The sequence below is a fragment of the Argopecten irradians genome, unplaced genomic scaffold (assembly GCF_041381155.1).
Source record: "Argopecten irradians isolate NY unplaced genomic scaffold, Ai_NY scaffold_0467, whole genome shotgun sequence".
NCBI lineage: Eukaryota > Metazoa > Mollusca > Bivalvia > Pectinida > Pectinidae > Argopecten > Argopecten irradians.
In genome coordinates, this window is record NW_027187934.1 from 12231 (window position 1) to 32687 (window position 20457).

A 20457-nucleotide genomic window follows, 5' to 3' on the forward strand; every position below is an offset into this window, starting at 1 on the left:
ATCTTATCTTTTCTCTTCTTCCTAACTGACTTTATCTTTCCTAATGCCTCCCTTGGCACTGCCTCACTTTTGGCCTTGAGTTGAGCGTTCGCCCCTGTGAGGAAGGCTCTGGGTTCTGTCCCCTGGCCGAGACACACCAAAGTCTATAAAAGTGGTAGTTTCTGCTCCTGCTTAGCGTTCAGCATACAGGGAGTGGGACGACTGGTTCGCCCGTTGTCAGTATAATGTGACCGGGTGGGGTGTGTTGCTTGGTGTCTTCGGCGGCATGCTTCAGTGATATAGCACTATAAAAAGGGCAACAGTTCCCCTATACAAGAAGACACAACACGAACATACCGCAGTCTCCCAGTACACTCACCCCGCACAACATACACGCAACACACCGCATACATGGGAGGCCGTCCTTACATGACCATAGCTGTTAATAGGACGTTAATAAATCAAACAAACAAGGTAGGGCGTTAGAATTGTACCTGCTGCCCCTATTGCATGATCGTAAAAGGCGACTAAATTTGCTATTTTCTATTCTTCCTAACTGACTTTATCCTTCCTAATGCCTCCCTTGGCACGACTTTTGGCCTTGAATTGAGCGTTTGTGAGGAAGGCTCTTCTTTGGCCTATTCTCCTCTTAGCGCTAACTGTTCACCCGTTGTTTAATGTGACCGGGTGGGGTGTGTTGCTTGGTGTCTTCAATGCTTCAGTGATATAGCACTATAAAAAGGGCAACAGTTCCACTATACAAGAAGACACAACATGAATATACCGCAGTCTCCCGAAACACGCACCTCGCACAACATACACGCAACACACTGCATACATGGGAGGCCGTCCTTACATGACCATAGCTGTTAATAGGACGTTAATTAATCAAACAAACAAACAAAAAACAAACAAACAAACAATAGATAGGAATGTGTAAAATATGTGTGTCCAGTTCGGAGCCGAGAGAGAACAACTTCCTCCCTGCGGTCTCTCCGACTGGACAGGTTAGGATTAAGTGTAGGTTGAATTTTAAACAGTTTGTTGTTTGTTTCGGTTGACCACCTTTGTTGCCAATGGTGTTTGATGAATTGAGTGAATTGAAGGTTTTGATGTCGGTGTATGGTAGTTTCAAATCTGTTTGTGCTAGGCGAAGAGCAGTATTAGCTGCTTTATCAGCCTGTTCATTCCCCCCATTATAACCCACATGACTGGGAATCCAGAGATAAGTAATTTGAGTTTTAGAAGACAATCGAAATGTTCGGATCAAAAGATTTTGGATTAATGTGTTTCTAGGGTTTCTTGATTTCAAAGCCTGAAGAACCGAAAGAGAGTCGGAACAGATAATTGCCTTTTCAATGCGGTGTTCTTCGATATGGTCAAGAGCCAGACAGATAGCACAAGATTCCGCAGAGAAAATGGAGGCAACATCCGGGGTGGTCGGATTAGAGAGCAAGGAGCAGTGGATTAGATGTACAGCATGCTGCCGCAACATTTATCACCGATCTTTTGCTAGTTCCTGTCAGTGTAGATGTCTGAACAAGAGTCAGGGAAAAGCGCCTAAATCGTTTTACAATCTGGTGTTTTAACCCCTTACTTGCACTTTTTTTACCATGATTCTTTATCCGGATTAATAATTGCCATGACTTGTAGTTTTGGGCCGTTTAATGACCATTAGGTTGTCGATGGGCGTTAAAACTCAAATAAACAAAAAAAAAAAAAAAAAAAAAAAAAAAAAAAAAAAAAAAAAAAAAAAAAAACAAAAAAAAAAAAAAAAAAAAAAAATAAAAAAAAAAAAAAACAAAAAAAAAAAAAATAAAAAAAAAAAATAAAAAAAAAAATAAAAAAAATAAAAAAAAACAAAAAAAAAAAAAAAATTAACAAAATAAAAAAAAAAAAAAAAAAAAAAAAAAAAAAAAAACAAACAGCTTATGCTTTTGTGTAGAATATTTCTTGATGTTGTGGATTGAATACAAGGTTAAATGCGGGAATTTTGGGGTTGGGATTTCAGTTTGAGCAGCATACTGTTAGGATAATTTTAATTCCATTGAGTGTTGAGGTCAGGATAATTGTGCGGGTTTTCCGTTTTTGACAGAAGTGCACTACAGACATGTTTTTGATCTTGAAAATCTAAAGTAATTTTTCGTCAGCCCAAATTTATGAATTTGCCTAAAAATTGTTGTAGTTGTCGTTCTATAGTGTGCATGTTTTCTGATCTAACAGATCAAGAAATCATCCACGAAATAGAGACCCATCTCCGTAGGATTGGCCAAGACATTTAGTTATGCTGTTATTTTTTAATCCTAAAAAGTTGTGACGGACAGGATACCACCCTGAGGGACGCCCATCTCCTGTGTTTTCAGTTTCTGAATAAGTTGAACCCGTGCGAAACGTTGAAATGCCTGTCAGATATAAAAATGAAATAAACTTTGGCAAATTACCACGTATACCGATGATAATGGAGATCGTTCATGATTCCATATTGCCAAGTTGTGTCGTATGCCTTTTCAAGGTCAAAAGAATACGGCCACAAGATGTTCTTTCTTGGCAAATGCTTCTCGTATAAATGTTTCTAGTCTAACTAAGTGGTCTACCGTTCCCCTGCGGTTTCTGAAGCCGCTTTTGCAAAGGACTTAAAATTATTGTTTGATTCCAGGAACCAAACTAATCTAGTATTTATCATACGTTTCTAGAGTTTTACAAATACAACTCGTCAATGAAATAGGACGATAGTTATTGGCATCAGTAGCATCTTTCCCGGGCTTCGGAAGGGTATAATAGTAGATTCCTTCCAAGACTCGGGAATTTTGCCAGAAGAGTAAACTTGATGTAATATAGTTAAAAGACATTTTAGTGAAGAGTCTTTTAAAAAACATATATGGAATTTCGTCTGGTCCAGCTGCCGAGTCCCTTTGATTTCTCAAGGGACTCGAGCAATTCTGGTAAACTCGAAAGGCCAATTGTAACTGTCACTATTGGAGGATTTAAAATTAAGACGTCTCTTTTCCTTTTCTTTTTTAAATTTTTTTGAAATTTTTTGGAATGATTTTTTGACGGATGAATTTTTAGCAAAATTTTTGGCAAAGGCGTCAGCTATTTCGGATTTTGAAGAAAATATTTAATTTTGTTAATGAGGTGGGAGGATGGTGTTGCTTTTCTTTTCCCACTGATTTTACCAATCATTTCCCAAACTTTCTTCGAAAATGTATTGGAATTAATTTTTTGAGACGTACTCTTTCCAAGTACTTTTCTTGTCGGACTTAATAGACCTTCGAGGTTTAGCTCTCCATATTTTAAAATTGTTATAGTTTGAGACGGTTTGCGAAGCCAAGTACCGCCTCAGGGGCCTTAGACGGCAATAGACGTGGGGTCAAAAAGGTCAATTAGGCAACTAATTTCATATAAATTACTTTGTCTCTTAACCTATATATTGGATAGCATATTTGTATGGTATCAATAGAATCATTGTATGGTTGTGATTCAAAATTAAACTTTGGGAGTCAATTTTGTTTTTTTTTTCTAATTGTCAGAGTCTTTGTGATAATTACAAAAAAACCAGGTGAGCGATACAGGCGATCTGGGCCTCTTGTATTTATCACATAACTTTTATTAAAGATGCTCCACCGCTGACAAATGTTATTTTTTTCACTATCAAAGACAGGATCAGACGATTTAGCATTTTTCTTCAGTTACAAAAGTTACTTACTTTACACCATTACCACCTTTGAAAAGTTTGAGCTTCTAATTTTACTTCAAGTTAAAAATATGAAAAATAATTAATTGCATCCCGAAAAAATTCTTTGGCACTTTATCCTATATGGAATGAAGTACTAATTGCGCATGCATCAAAGGAAAATAAATTATTTATTTTTATTTTTTCTGTTAATTAGACATATATATACACGATAAGACATCAATTAATGTTAAATTGATGATTATCATTTATGCTCTGTCGGCGGTGGAGCATCTTTAATAAAACTATGGGTAAAACTTTTAACTTAGGCGTCTGTATATAAAACAGGATGTGACGCTTCCGTCTACTGAGACGTCATATATAAATTATGACGTCAAAACTACATGTGACGTCATAAAAGTGTTATTACACATGGTCGTACGACATGACTGGACGGGCCAGTTATGTGATAAAAATAATACAATGTATAACAATTTCCAACATTTGTGCAGAAAACATTGTATTTATACCTTGTTCTTCTGGAATTGTATGCAGTATTATTGGTCTCCCATTTGGAATGACAGCCGTTCTTTTGCGTGCAATATGGTGATTATTCCATCTATCCACCAATAAGTCAAGTTCTCGCTGAATTACTGACATGAAACAAAACCTGATGCAACGGCTGCAAAGTAAATAATGACGAAATGAAGGTTTGAAGGTTTGCTTTAGAATATGAGGGATTTTATAAAGCAGACTGTCTTTAACAACAAGAGGCACAAGGTCCTTAATGGTTATCTGACTATCTTGGCAGTAATCATATAGGAAATTTATTAGATATGGTGTCAAGGTTGTCATGGTACCTATCTTTGATTTGGGATCAACCAGAGATGTAACAACACTTTGTCAAGATCATTACAGGATCATTTCAGCCAAAATGCACGGGTAGAACTTGAGAAGAAGTTCGAAATATGTTTTCAAAATGGCGGTTGTGGTGGCCATCTTAGATTTTGGATAGACCCCAATAATAACAAACACTTGGTCGGGAACATGTCATGATTATTTCTTTAAAGTTTCAGCTTAATCGCACTGCAGAACTTGAGAAGTTCAAAACGTGTTTTCAAGAGTGCAGCTGTGGCGGCCATTTTTGATTTCGGATTGATTTGTTTGTTTGAGTTTTGACGGACCATCGACAACTAAGGTCATTTAGGGCCAAACTACTGAGCAGGCATTTAGTACAAGGATATAAATTAGGACTGTATCTAAAAGATCAGGATAAGAAAAAGGCAAGCAAAAACTAAAACAAAATTGTAAATATTGATTAAATAAAAAGAACAACATAGGATGAAATAGTTTTGGCCCTTCGGGTCAGATGACCTAATAACAAATGAAGCATTGGAAATATGTTATTGTATAAAATGCAGAAATGAAATTAGAAATTATTTGATATAAAAATGATAGTCATGCTTACAGATCATTTTCATTGCCTCTGCGAAATGCACCGAAGTTCTCCATGTCTCTGAACAAAGTTATCCACCACTCACTTTGCAGCCATCGCATCATACTCCACCATGCCTCAATTCTCTTTGAATAAATTGTAATTATTAAAATGGAAGCATAGTTATATTTCATACCGATCGAAGTAGTTTCTTATATAGATAAATAAATTTTGTAACTTCCGTTAAAACATAACATACCATGTAATGAACCGATTATCGTTTACTTGTTTTGTCATCGAAGAATTACCTTATTAAAACCGATCTGGTAACAAGATAACTGTTTATATCCCAGAAAAAAAACAATCGCCATCCGTATGTCTGAATAAACATTGCTGAGTTCCCATTACACAGCTTTCTGTTCCGGGATCTGACTGTAATATTTCCGGACAGCCTATAAAGATGACACGTATTCGATAATAAATGCATATCAACAAAAAACAATACTCTCTCACTCAGAAAAATGGAAAATGTTCCACATAAATTATGCTTTACTATGCTTAACATGGCTTGGAATGGATTGAATACAAGAATAGATCACAGAAAAATCATTTTCCTTCTTCCTTTCAATAATCGAATACACACAGACAAACTTCACACTCAGTCTGTCTACCAAAATCACATTTTAATTGTTAAATATGCAGAACTCAAAACCAAACTGACCAAAACATGTTATAATTTGAGGAAACTAGACCCCTTCATTACTTTGCCAGAAAGTGACAAACCCAAAATAGCTGCTTATCAGTCATGACGGTGAAATTCACACTGGATACAACGTTTTCTGCGGTATTGTAAACGACAGTGAAATTTTCATTTTGGTCCGAGAATTAATGATGACATTTTACAATACTATACTTATTCAACTACATTTACGGAAGCCTTGTGTGTCATCGTCGATACTCCATAAGTTACTTTCACTGTCGTTATATTCACCTTAGGAATCTGAAGGCATTTCTTTGGAAAAATTAACTTACCAATCACAAGCCTGCAAACACTTCATTCAATCAGAGTGCACCGTTATTTGACTTCTTTGATACACATGTACATCAAAGGACCCATATTACATTACCCATCTAGTGTCTCCCACAGACTTCAGATTCGCTATGGCATATTCCAGGGGTGGATATAACGGCAGTAATAGTAACTCCTGGGACACCTTGTAAGCCTTAGTCGGGTGTAGGCGGTACTGCAGGGGAATCCAAGAGGGGTAGATATTTTAACAAACTTTTATGAATGGTCGGTTAAACTGTGGAATTTTCGTAGGAAAATCATGAAACTTACCGAATATTCCTGAATATCATCCACCCAACTCAACTCCCTCTAAAATAAACGTTCAACACCTACACCAGACAATATTGTAAGGTATTAACTATAATAATGAGGTCATATCAGTCTTGTCATACTTGTCAATTCTTGTACACATTCAACATAATTTTTCGCGATGATAGCAGGATCATCATTTGAGGGTCCAACACTTAGCCACATAATCTTTCGTGAAAACCAAATAAAATATAAGAATATATTAATAAGAATTTCATTAATGTATCATAGCAGTATTATAAAAAGTTTCTATAATCTAATTGAGTTGGAAATTAAACAGACAAGATATCTGTTAATTTAACTATAATATCTATAATGCTCAGAAAGAAAATAGATGTATGATATGTTTCTACAAAAATGATTGCTATATTTTTTTATTGTGGAAAAATAGATGTATGATATGTTTCTACAAAATGATTGCTATATTTTTTTTATTGTGGAAAATGTATTACATGGAGATTCTGTGTTTGTTTGTTTGTTTGATTAATTAACGTCCTATTAATAGCTATGGTCATGTAAGGACGGCTTCCCATGTATGCGTTGTGATGCGTGTATGTTATAAAACAGATCTATGCATGTATATAATACGATTTTTAAAAGATTTATAATCTATTTAAAAACAGTATAAAGATAATTAAAGGCAGAGCAATGAAGTACTCAACTGTGACTTTATGATAGAGGTGTATGGCACGGGTAAATACAAATAGGTCATTATCTAAAACAACCTATAAAGTACCTGTGATGAACCTATTATTCTCTACTGTCCTCCTCGACGTCACCCCTCCCCCCCCCCCCCCCCCATCTTTTGTCTGTGCATGGGAATATCGTCAATAGATTCTATAATATAATTAGAATCTATTTATTTTTGTTACAATGGTTTACGTATTATTTTTAGCTCACCTGGTCCGAAGGACCAAGGTGAGCTTATGCCATACCGTGGCGTCCGGCGTCCGGCGTCCGTCGTCCGTCCGTCCGCTCTTACAGAGCATACATTGTGGGGTATTTCTTCTGTGGTAATGTGCATTGTGGGGTATTTTTCACATGTGGGGTCGACCCCACAAGCAAAAGTTGTATTTCGGTCTAATTTGACGCTGTGGGGTTGCTGGTTAAATAAAAAAAAACAACCCCAGAATGTTTTGTCCATTATAACGGACAATGTCCATCGCCGACAAGGTGGTTGGTGACGGACAACACCGTGAATTGAGCATAATTTTCCGAATAAAATATCTTTGATGATTCCCGAGGCCTTCCGAATACAACGAGACTTTACGTTATTTCGTCATCTCTCGACATTGATTCGGTCCGCCATTTTGGATGGGTCACCCCTTCAGTCAAAGAAGGTAAGTTTTCTTATTTGTATTGACAGCGTGTGACAAATAGATGGAATAGTGTTATTAGAATTTTCGTAAACATCCTTAGTTTTAACATATTGGAGGGAAAATGTTGTATTTCGTGTATTTATCTGGAGCAACTGCCCTGCAGGTAGGGCGTTAGAATTGTACCTGCTGCCCCTATTGCATGATCGTAAAAGGCGACTAAATTTAGGATCTTATCTTTTCTCTTCTTCCTAACTGACTTTATCTTTCCTAATGCCTCCCTTGGCAACCGCCTCACTTTTGGCCTTGAGTTGAGCGTTCGCCCCTGTGAGGAAGACTCTGGGTTCTGTCCCCTGGCCGAGACACACCAAAGTCTATAAAAGTGGTAGTTTCTGCTCCTGCTTAGCGCTCAGCATACTGGGAGTGGGACGACTGGTTCGCCCGTTGTCAGTATAATGTGACCGGGTGGGGTGTGTTGCTTAGTGTCTTCGGCGGCATGCTCCAGTGATATAGCACTATAAAAAGGGCAAAAGTTCCACTATACAATAAGACACAACACGAACATACCACAGTCTCCCAAAACACTCACCTCGCACTACATACACGCGACACATTCCATACATGGGAGGCCGTCCTTACATGACCATAGCTGTTAATAGTACGTTAATTAATCAAACAAACAAACAAAAAATCTGGAGCAAACTCTTTGTCCTTGTATGTGGGGTAGATTGATAGCCCAGTCTGGTCGCCATTTTGTACACTCAGTAAACAACAACGTAGGCTAACAGGTCATTAATTGAATGATATTAAATGAAATTGAACAGATGTACAAAACAACAAAATTCCTTAGTTAGATGTTATTGATAAGGTTTGGAGTGCGAGATTACTTGTTACGAGATTATTTGTAAGCCTACTTTCGTTTTGAAGGATACGGGGAAACTGACACGTGATCGGCGTAAATAAAATCAATATAATTTTGATAGTTGAATTGATAGTTTGAATATTATTTTATTGAAAGTGGAAATTGGATTTGCTATATCTTTTCATTTAATTGGCGCTTTTACAAGTGCGGGAAGCCATCATCGAAAAGGAACAAAATGGCGGACGTGTTTTCCGTGCTCATATTGGCTGCTCTTCTTATTATCGCATGTGTCCTCGTCGTTATTATGCTTACAGTGTGTGCTTTATATAGAAATTGGTCCTACCTATTTCACAGATGGAATGCAGATCTTTCTTGATTGAAATTCTGGAACTGAAAACGAAAAATTAGTCTTGTTGTAAGAGTGCAAATGCCAATGTAATTGTTGTCGGCATGCCATCGATATATAGTCAAAATTTGCAGATTTTGTCACAATTTGATATTTAATATTTAATTTGTTTCTTTCAAGAATACATCTCCATGTACCGTTTTGCTAATTTTAGGAACTAACTAAAATATGGCCAGTAGAAAGGGAACATATGCATGGGCCCAGTTACCCGGGATGCCACCATCCTTCATGTGGCCAGTTAGGATAGAGGGTACTGTTATTGTAGAGGGTAGCGGGTACTGCAAAACGGAGGTATACTGCAGGGCAGACGATGCTGTGTAAGTATACATTTAGCATATATGCATCATTACCCTCATTTCAACTCTTACACTTATGCACATGTTAAATATGAAATGAAAGAAAATAAACTGATATGCAAAATATTTATCAGTCACATCTCATTGTAGTGTTGTTCCGATTTATCAACTTTTTCAATGTCTAGTCGTTTCTATCCAGATTATTCAATCTAAGTTTATCATGATCGATCACAGTTTGACTAACATTTACAATATATAATGATACAAATTGTGTGGGTCATGACAGGTCAAGACAGGTGTTTCTTGACAAGGAAGCTTAAAGCTAGCGTTTTATTGGGGAAACAATTTAAATGGAAACAGAGCACTTAGACAATAACTAATACATCTTCATTTTCCGATGAAAATGTGTGAAAGATGATCCCGCTACGATATCAGGAAATAAAAGTGATTTTCCGGTAAACAAAAGAGAAAGTAGATTGGTAATTTCGAATTCATAGATAAGTAAATAAAATGAAATCTATACTCTGAGTAATGTAAACTTCAGCTCATGATCGATCATTAGTTGATCATTAGTTGATCATCAGTCACTTGCTTGGAAGTGATGATAGATCATGAAAATGCAACCCATTCCCAACACTATGTCATTGTAGTCTATGGATTACAAATTTTAAAAACATCAAGTTGAAGAGAAACATACATAAACACAATTTTATAAGATTCTTTTGATGATGCACTGGCCAGGTCAAAATTTTGGCATGGTCACTAATTAACCTCCAACTGCATGTTTATATTTTATTTACAATAGATATTTATTCCTTTTTGGTTTTGGATAATTTTGGGTATAAACGTTCCTTAAATATTTAAGATAATGATATGAAGATTTTACATAACATTTATTTAACAATTTTTTTGGATTTCGATATGGCTTCTGCTATGTGCTGTAATATGTGTGTTTAATTTTTTTCTTGGTTACTTTTTTTTTGCCTCATCAGATTTCTTGCTAAGAAGCTAGAAAGCTTTCGGCCTAGAGCCGACATTTGGAAGGCCAAAGGAGAAAGTAATACTTGTTGATTTTTGTTTTCTTGCATGAACAGTTGTTAAATAAGGGTGTAAAATATGTTATCAACGCGACCCAGTGGATATTAAAAAAAAAGAACCACATATTTGATTGTGTTATATGGATGTACCCCTTTGTATACATCAAAGTTAATTATTGAACAGAAAACTCCCTATCCAATCCATTGATCAAACTTTTGATTTGCAAAATATGATAATAATGCATATTAGTAAAGACTAAAAATCCCATTTTATCAACTACAAAAATCTCCTGAGTTTCCTGATTACCATGACTCAGCTATACAGGATTGTTTTGTTATAAATACTAAATTTTACACCCTTTGTTGTTTTATTGTATCAATTTTGCTCAGTTTTACAACAGGTACCTGGAATTAATCAATGCTGATGAAAGCAGATTCAGTTTTCTGCCATGCCCAATATACACCTAATTATTATGTTTTATTAATATGTTAAATATCACTTGCTAGCATGAATATTCAGTTATTATGTTGAGACAAATGGAATAGTAATGTTGTATTCTTCATTGGTTTATCTTGAGTAAGGTAATTTGAGGTCAAATTATATATGGAAAATGTCAACAGTTTTGGTCAACAGATAATTAATATGTGCAAAAATTCCAGAGTGAGGCAAGTCTGCTTTTTTATTCGTGAGCCTCTTGTTTATTAGAACTGTTCAGTTTTTATCGTTTTAAGAGAAATACAGAGGATTTTACTCAACTGTTAACAAAATGTTTACTGTTTAATTTCTCTTTCAAGTTTCGAAAAACCTCTTAAGGTTTATGATTTAGTTTTTATTTCAACATTCAGTGATTTTTAGTGCGAGTGTACTCGTACTATTATTTTCCTTGTCGGGTGTAAGAGTCTGTGTACATCCGCTATGCGCAGATTTCAACTGCGCACACGATGCCGCAAGTCAGTGTCTTATAGTGTTTAATAGATTTCGCCATGATTAAGTGACACCAAACTTTCAAAAACATATATTAAGATATACTTGTCAGCGATAATCTACTATAAATTAACAACAATGACATTACACAGTGCTAAACGCATTTGTTTTGTGTAAACTTCAAGCGGCGTATCATACAAACTCTTGCATCGGTCACAATATTCTAAGCATCTGATCAAGTTTGGAAACTTCCGGAACAATACAATGCAGGTTTATATAAGTCAATAAAAGAAAGTGACGAAATGGATACCTTTTAGTACCGGCCACATATTTAATTTATTTCACATCATCCTAGGTGTACATTGCACTACGCTTACTAAACCCTGTGACCATAGACTGCATTTGCTGCAGTCATTAATTTAAATAATAGTTGAGCGTTCGCCCCTGTGAGGAAGGCTCTGGGTTCTGTCCCCTGGCCGAGACACACCAAAGTCTATAAAAGTGGTAGTTACTTCTCCTGCTTAGCGTTCAGCATACAGGGAGTGGGACGACTGGTTCGCCCGTTGTCAGTATAATGTGACCGGGTGGGGTGTGTTGCTTGGTGTCTTCGGCGGCATGCTTCAGTGATATAGCACTATAAAAAGGGCAACAGTTCCACTATACAAGAAGACACAACACGAACATACCGCAGTCTCCCAGTACACTCACCTCGCACAACATACACGCAACAGACCGCATACATGGGAGGCCGTCCTTACATGACCATAGCTGTTAATAGGACGTTAATAAATCAAACAAACAAACAAATAAATAATAGTTACATCAATGCTTATAATTTTTTTTTAGACTTTTATATATACATATAGCTACTTGATAACTTAAAATACATTTAATCATACGGTTATTCCATCAATTCTGCTTGGATTCACACAAAATGTATTTTCTTCAGTAGTACATGTGTATTTTCATGTAATTTCAGAGGCCCTCCGAAAGAAGCCAGAGACATTCAGAATTTGGCATGATGATTTACTTTGGGTGGAAGAAAATGGTAATTAAGTAGATGTTACTTCTTAATGAAATTTATAAAATAGAACCATAAATATGAGTAGTGGCATTTACCGAAATATATGGACTCTATCAGATATCACATCTTAAAAATTATGGATGACATCTTTTAGAGTATGAATTGTGTTTTGTTTGAATACAACTATAACCATATGTTCAAAGATTTATCATTATCAGTGTATAACTCTATAGCTATAGAATAGCTTTGTATATCGTTGAGTTTATGAAGGGGCTAATGTTAATGGAGCAACTGAAAATTATGTAACCATGCATGGTATGGTATATATATATATATATAGATATGGCCAAGCCTGGTTACGTGATAATGTAGGTATAATGATAATGGAGTCTGTGTAAAATTCAACATAACACAGCTTCTCTGGGGTTACCTAAGTTACAGGTGCACCATCATTATTATACCCTCATAACGGTAGTAAAATACAAATTTATTTATTGAATAATTTCATGTTTTAGATGCCAGGGAGTCTCGACCAAATGCCAAAAATACAATATCTGAGGTTGGACATAACTCTGAGGAAGGACACAACTCTGAGGTGGGACACAACTCTGAGGAGGGACATGATTCTGAGATGGGACACAACTCTGGGGGGGGACATGATTCTGAGGAGGGACACAACTCTGAGGTTGGACACAACTCTGAAGAGGGACATGATGCTCAGGAGGGACACATCTCTGAGGTGGGACACAACTCTGAGGAGGGACACATTTCTGAGAATGGACAAAACTCTGAAGAGAAACATGAATATGAGGAGGAACACAACTCTGGCCAAGTACACAACTCTGAGGAGGGACATGACCCTGGGCAAGGACACAACTCTGAGGTGGAACACAACTCTGAGAAGGGACACAACTCTGAAGAGAAACATGACTCTGAGGAGGAACATAACTCTGAGGTGGAACATGATTCTGAAGAAGGACACAACTCTGAGGTGGGACATAACTCTGAGAAGGGACATGATTCTGAGATGGGACACAACTCTGGGGGGGGACATGATTCTGAGGTTGGACACAACTCTGAAGAGGGACATGATGCTCAGGAGGGACACATCTCTGAGGTGGGACACATTTCTGAGGAGGGACAAAACTCTGAAGAGAAACATGACTATGAGGAGGAACACAACTCTGATGTGGAACATGATTCTAAAGAAGGACACAACTCTGGCCAAGTACACAACTCTGAGGAGGGACATGACCCTGGGCAAGGACACAACTCTGAGGTGGAACACAACTCTGAGAAGGGACACAACTCTGAAGAGAAACATGACTCTGAGGAGGAACACAACTCTGAGGTGGAACATGATTCTGAAGGAGGACACAACTCTGAGGTGGAACATAACTCTGAGAAGGGACACAACTCTGAAGAAAAACATGACTCTGAGGAGGAACACAACTCTGAAGAGGAACATGACTCTGACTCTGAGGAGGAACACAACTCTGAAGAAAAACATCACTCTGAAGAGGAACACAACTCTGAAGAGGAACATGCATATGACTCTGAGGAGGAATACAACTCTGGGGAGGGACATGACTCTGAGGAGGGACACAACTCTGAAGAGGAACATGAAACTGAGGAGGGACACGACTCTGAGCAAGGACATAACTCTGAAGAAAAACATCACTCTGAGGAGGAACACAACTCTGAAGAGGAACACAACTTTGAAGAGGAACACAACTCTGAAGAGGAACATGCATATGACTCTGAGGAGGAATACAACTCTATGGAGGGACACAACTCTGAAGAGGAACATGACTCTGAGGGGGAACACAACTCTGAAGAGGAACATGACTCTAAGAAGGGACACAACTCTGAAGGACACACCTGTCAGGAGGAATACATATTTAAGGACACCAATCCAAGGGACACCATGTCTGAAAATGCTTGTATAATTCCAGATTCAGAATCGGATGATTCTGATATATCTGATGTTTTTCCCATCCTAAATGCTAAAAGAAGGAAGATAGAATTTCATGACACTGATGATCTACAAAAGGATAACGCCAAGGATATCGCAAGAGACATTACTGATCCTGCAATTTTTGTTGCACTCGTTAAAAAAAATGTTTGCAATTCTAAAAGAGTGTATGACGCAAAACACCCATGTTCTTTCTGTGACAAAGTCGTCTCAAATTTTTCTCACCATATATTTATTAAATCTCATGAGCAAGAAGAAGAAGTACAGCTGATAAAAGAAGAAGAAGATGAAAAAAAAAGGAAAAAGCTTATCACCAAGCTTCGGCTCAAAGCTGCCCACGATCACAATTTGGCTGTCCTTAAAGCCAAAAAAGGAGAGATATATTTATTGCGAAGGTCAAGCTCTCTCGGGGATATGGAGGAAGATAAAGAAACTGATGAGGAAGATGATGATTTAAAGCAAACTGTGGACATAGGGAAGTATGGCCCATGTCCAAAGTGCTTTGGATGGATTTTGCAAAAGTCTGTTAAGCGTCACATGAAAACCTGTAGTTCAGACCTTCCTTTGACTGGTACAAAGAGCTCTTTGATTCTCCAATCTGACATCTTACTAGGAAAAATACCAGAAGGTGCCTCACAGGCTTTAACCACAGAGGTTTTTCCAATCATGCAAGTTGATAATGTCTCTGATGTTGCAAAGAAAGATGATCTTATTATTAATTTAGGAAACCAGTGGATGATGCGAAACCGAGGGAATCCGATAATGCGGAAATACTACACAAGTTCCTCAATGAGGCTTTCTGCAAAAATGAAGCTGCAATGTCAGGCGTTGACAAAAAACTCCACAGGAACTCTTGATGATTTCTTCAAGCCAAGCTGCTTTGATGACATAGTACAAGCATCTTTAAATTGCTGCAATGTTGACGAGTTGGATGAGGAAAATTTAAATGCCCCAAGTAATGCAATAAAACTAGGACATGACATCAAGAGAATGTTGTCTGCAAAATTGGCCAAATCAATTAGGAATGGCAATGACTTGAAGATGAAGCAAGCAGAAGAGTTCAGGAAGTTAATGGAAATAGAGTGGGGGTTGCGTGTAGCAAAATTAGCCAGAACACTACTAGCAGAAAGGTCTTTCAATAGTGAACATCGTCTTCCCCTTCCAGAGGATGTAAAGAAACTGGCATCCTTTCTTCAAGAAGAAATTGAAGGTCTTCAATTGGACAACATGTCCTTCTCAAATTTTAGGAAAACTGCTATTCTCACTTTGGCACGGATTACTCTCTTTAACAGAAGGAGATGCCATGAAGTTCAAGCAATGAAGTAATTTATATTTATTATATACATATTCTATCTTTTCAAGTGTGACAGATAATTATATAAAGGGTCGATTGAAATCATGTTATGGCAGAATTTGATTTATGGTGTGGGCACGTACTTGACACTTTCAATATTCTATTTATAACCAGTCCAATAGTAATGGATCTTTTTTGCAAAATTGAATTCCAAAATATTACATTTAACTCAATTTTTATTGCTTCCTTTTTGCAAATTGCTACGAATCATCTGTATAGAATCTAGCTATTGCTAATTGATTGAAAAAATCTTGAATATTTATCAGTGTATTTCTATTTGACAGACTGACAGCATATGCCGCACGCAAAATGGGTATCGATTCAGTTGGTCAAGAGCTGCGAGGGGAGCTTACAAAATTTGAGAGCCACTTATTGCATAGCCAGGAAATGGTGATCATACGTGGAAAGGTATACCATACTTTATAGTTACATTTCAATCGCTGCAACACGAAGGTAGTTTTTTGTTGGCAAAAAAATATAATTATGAAATGTAAGAGCTAATGATTGCAACAATTGTTTTGGAATTTCATTAATATATGCATGATTATACATGATTGACTCATGTTCATACATATTAATTATAGACTTGTTGATTGTCCAAAAAGTAATTTATTAATTATAGACTTGTTGATTGTCCAAAAAGTAATTTAAGAATTTTGTTCAATTCAATCATTAAGATTTCTGTGAAAATCGGGACCATATATATGCTTAAAAATAGTTTTTAGGATACTTGAAATATGTTTTCCCATTTTATCAACAGACTGGTAGAGGAGTGCCGGTCATTCTTCCCCGAGATGTGAAAGAACCACTTTGTTTCCTTGCTGACTCGAATGTACGAAAGGAAGCTGGAATCCTGTCAAGCAACCAATACTTGTTTGCAAATGCTGGTAAGTGAAAAATTCTCCAGACTTAAGAAATAAAAAGTAATTGGAAACAATATTTGAAAAAACTTGTGAAATTCTGAATTTGAAAGTTTGATATGGTAACATTGGAAGTCAGATTTCAGTGGCAGTAACTCAAAGATAGTTTGTACAGTGCAATTGAGCACTGAGCTCTTTAATAATTTGTCATTTTCTATTGATATTAATAACAGAAATTATGAATTGTAGGTGCTGGTGTCTTCCGAGCGTATGATGCAATACGTGAGCTGACTCGTGATCCACGGGCAGGCTTGTCATCACCAGACCTGATAAGAACGTCTAATATGAGAAAATATATGGCCACAATGGTACAGGTATGCATGATGGGGTGCTGTTTGATATTAAATGAAAACTTTTTACTTTTGAATAGATATAATTCAAGGAGTCTTAAATTTTCTTGTTAATATGATAACTGTATTTTACTTTAATAAAGCATCATTCTCCCATTATTACTGAAATGCATAAAATGCAGCAGTTTTACTAAATAGAGACTTTTAACCAAAATTTTTTGCATTCAAAATTTTTTATTTCCTAATATATTTTCTTTTCATCTTCTTAAATGCCTTCATTATTAAAAACTGTGGTTATTAACAGTTTTTTGAGTTTGGCATTTATCTTTCTAGGCCATGAGTACTGACGAATCACAGAAACAGTGGATAATAGACCACTTAGGTCACACCATGGATGTACACACTGTACATTACAGACAAACATCAGATGTGCTTGAGAGAATTGAAGTGGCTAAAATTTTGCTCATTCAAGATCTTGGACTGGTGGGACAATTCCGTGGGAAACGCTTAGAAGAAATACAGTTAGATGGTAAGAATTTCCAGAAAAAACTGGAAAAATGATGAAACTGTTAATTTGTGAAAGAGATGTTGGGCAAATTTGGGTCCTAGTTATGGTTGTTTGTCAATTTGGAGTAGGGTTATTGTGTAATTAATAATGATAATTTATCTTTAATTTCTTAACAGAAATTATGGAAGTCCAGGCGGATGTGGATGTAACTCCCCCGTCAACATTAGATCAGCCTTTCAACAGGAAACGACCACCGGTACAAACTCCAGAATTAGATGAAGATTTCATACCGGATATCACCGAAATAGATGAGGAAGAGGAGGAATATGAGCCAATACCCAAAAAGAGAAGGATGCAAGCACATCAACCGTCAGTGAGGCAGAAGTGGACTAGTGAGGAAGAGCAGGAACTAAAAAGTTTGTTCAAGCAAAATTTTAAGGATGATAAACTGCCAGGACAAAAGCTTATCGAGTCCATGATGAGAAAAAGCAAATTGCAAAAAGGACTTCTCAATAACCAAACATGGAGACTTTATGTCTGTTGGGTCGAATGGCTACCAAGTTTAGTTGAATGTATTTTTTACAATGTGTTATGAAAGTTTCTGGCATTATGAATGTGTCTGAATGACATTAAATACTGATTATTGGAAGGTATCCAATGCATATCATGTCATTATAAGTTCATTTAAGTTGTGAAACTACCTCTACTGTTATATAGGATTTTTACTTATACATGTAAATTCATTTTGAAAGTGTGTAAAGTAAAATAACCCCAAATAAAAGGGCTTTAGTATTTTACTACTTATCTCGTCTTCGACGGTAATTAACATCCAATTTGAACTGAAACTGTGCCAGAAACTCTTGCGTCACTCACATTGTACGTACAAATACTGGATATTTTCGGGTTAAAGTCCACTTTAACTGTCAATTTGTCAAAAAAAACTTCCAACATTTAATTTACCTAAGCAAGAGTGGCAAAGCATGATTACGTGTAATACTTGTTTTTCAGTCATCTGTTTTGTCCACCATGTGTTAACTTTTCACATTTTGAACTTCTTCTCCAGTTCTAACCGTGGAATCTAGCTGAAAGTTGCATAAATGATCCTGATATGGTCCCGACCAAGTGTTGTTATTTTTCGGGTCTATCTGATATCCAAGATGGTCGCCACAATCGCCATATTGAAAACACATTTTGAACTTCTTTTCAAGTACTATAGATGCGATTTGGCTGAAACTAAAATGATCCTGATAGGATCTTGAAAAAGTGTTGTTACATCTTTTGTTGATCCTAAATCGAGATGGCTACCATTATACCACCTAAATTAGTTTCCTATAAGACTATTTCCATAGTAGTCAGTTGACCTTTAAGGTCCCTAGAACTTTTGTTATACCAGATATCTTGATTAAATTCATCAGCATTCTAACAATGTATTGTAAGATAAGTTTTCAAAACAACTTTTGTCAATCTAAACATATTGGATAGAATTAAAATGTTAACCATCTGAGTTTATGTTGTTATGTATTGGAAATTAAGCCCATCAACTGTATGACAGTTTTCTTGTTGGGCAATGACAAATGGGTTTTACTCATTCCACTAAACTGGAATATCTTGGTGTTACGAATTTTGGCTTTTTCTGTTATGATGAATTCTGATCTCTTTTATGATTGAAACACAGAAGATTTGTTTTTGGATCTTGCTTTTTGACCAACCCATTTTCTCAAAATGCTCAAAATATTGTCGCCTCCCTATTTGATTTTTAATGAAAAAATGAAAACAAAACAAAAACACAGATACAAAAAATTTGTTATTATCACGGAAATTAAAATCGTACGAGACAGAAAGGTGAGCAGCCATAATATCTGGCGTTAGTAAAGTAATACAGATGCGGCCATGAATTGATTGATTAAAATTTTTTCAGTCAAGTTTTGTACCAAATAACCAAAATATATACCAGTTTGAGGTTATATTTACATTGAAGCTGCAGTTACCTGCTTTTACAAAGCACTGAAGTGGAGAAGCATACATCAAAGGAATGGGGAAATAACTAAGCATACCTTTGAATCGGTTTGGTATATGTGTAATATGAAACTTAGTAAGGACTAAGCAGGGTAATTGTCCAAAGCATTGTGGGGTATTTTAAGGAACCTACCAAAATTTGACATTGTGGGGTCTGGTTATACATAAACTTGTGAGTTGTCTTATCCATTGCATTGTGAGGTTGTTGTCCAAGGCATTGTGGGGTATTTTAAGGAACCTACCAAAATTTGACATTGTGGGGTCTGGTTATACATAAACTTGTGAGTTGTCTTATCCATTGCATTGTGAGGTTGTTGTCCAAGGCATTGTGGGGTATTTTAAGGAAACTACCAAAGTTTGACATTGTGGGGTCTGTTTATATACATAAACTTGTGGGTTGTCTTGTCCATAACATTGTGAGGTTGTTGTCCAAGGCATTGTGGGGTATTTTGAGGAAGTTACCAAAGTTTGACATTGTGGGGTCTGTTTGTGAGCTGTCTTGTCCATAACGTTGTGAGGTTGTTGTTCAAGGCATTGTGGGGCATTTTGAGGAAGTTACCAAAGTTTGACATTGTGGGGTCTGTTTATTTACATAAACTTGTGGGTTGTCTCGTCCATAACATTGTGAGGTTGTTGTCCAAGGCATTGTGGGGTATTTTGAGGAAGTTACCAAAGTTTGACATTGTGGGGTCTGTTTGTGAGCTGTCTTGTCCATAACGTTGTGAGGTTGTTGTCCAAGGCATTGTGGGGCATTTTGAGGAAGTTACCAAAGTTTGACATTGTGGGGTCTGTTTGTGAGCTGTCTTGTCCATAACGTTGTGAGGTTGTTGTCCAAGGCATTGTGGGGTATTTTGAGGAAGTTACCAAAGTTTGACATTGTGGGGTCTGTTTATATACATAAACCTGTGGGTTGTCTTGTCCATAACGTTGTGAGGTTGTTGTCCAAGGCATTGTGGGGTATTTTGTGCTAAGGACTACATAGTGGGGTGGTATGTCCATTTCACTGTGGGGTAGCATTCTTTATAATATTGTGGGGTTGTTGTCCGTAGCCTTGTGGGGTATT

The 20457-nt window shown here is 36.7% G+C and overlaps 1 protein-coding gene across 1 annotated transcript; it reads left to right on the top strand.

Moving 5' to 3' along the window:
• The first annotated feature begins 7470 nt into the window (after window positions 1–7470).
• On the top strand, window positions 7471–18879 carry LOC138312781 (uncharacterized). The gene is made up of 10 exons (XM_069253540.1): window positions 7471–7805; window positions 9204–9366; window positions 10338–10402; window positions 12287–12355; window positions 12847–15628; window positions 15945–16068; window positions 16421–16547; window positions 16770–16894; window positions 17204–17399; window positions 17555–18879. The coding sequence occupies exons 2-10, from the start codon at window positions 9218–9220 to the stop codon at window positions 17971–17973; spliced, it is 4056 nt and encodes a 1351-aa protein (XP_069109641.1). The 5' UTR covers window positions 7471–7805; window positions 9204–9217; the 3' UTR covers window positions 17974–18879.
• Window positions 18880–20457: the final 1578 nt, after the last annotated feature.

Coding starts and splice junctions, on each gene's coding strand:
- LOC138312781 (XM_069253540.1), top strand. CDS start 9,218: ATGGCCAGTAGAAAGGGAACATATGCATGGGCCCAGTTACCCGGGATG. Junction 10,403..12,286: donor TTGGAAGGCCAAAGGAGAAA/GTAATACTTGTT, acceptor ATGTAATTTCAG/AGGCCCTCCGAAAGAAGCCA. Junction 15,629..15,944: donor CATGAAGTTCAAGCAATGAA/GTAATTTATATT, acceptor TCTATTTGACAG/ACTGACAGCATATGCCGCAC.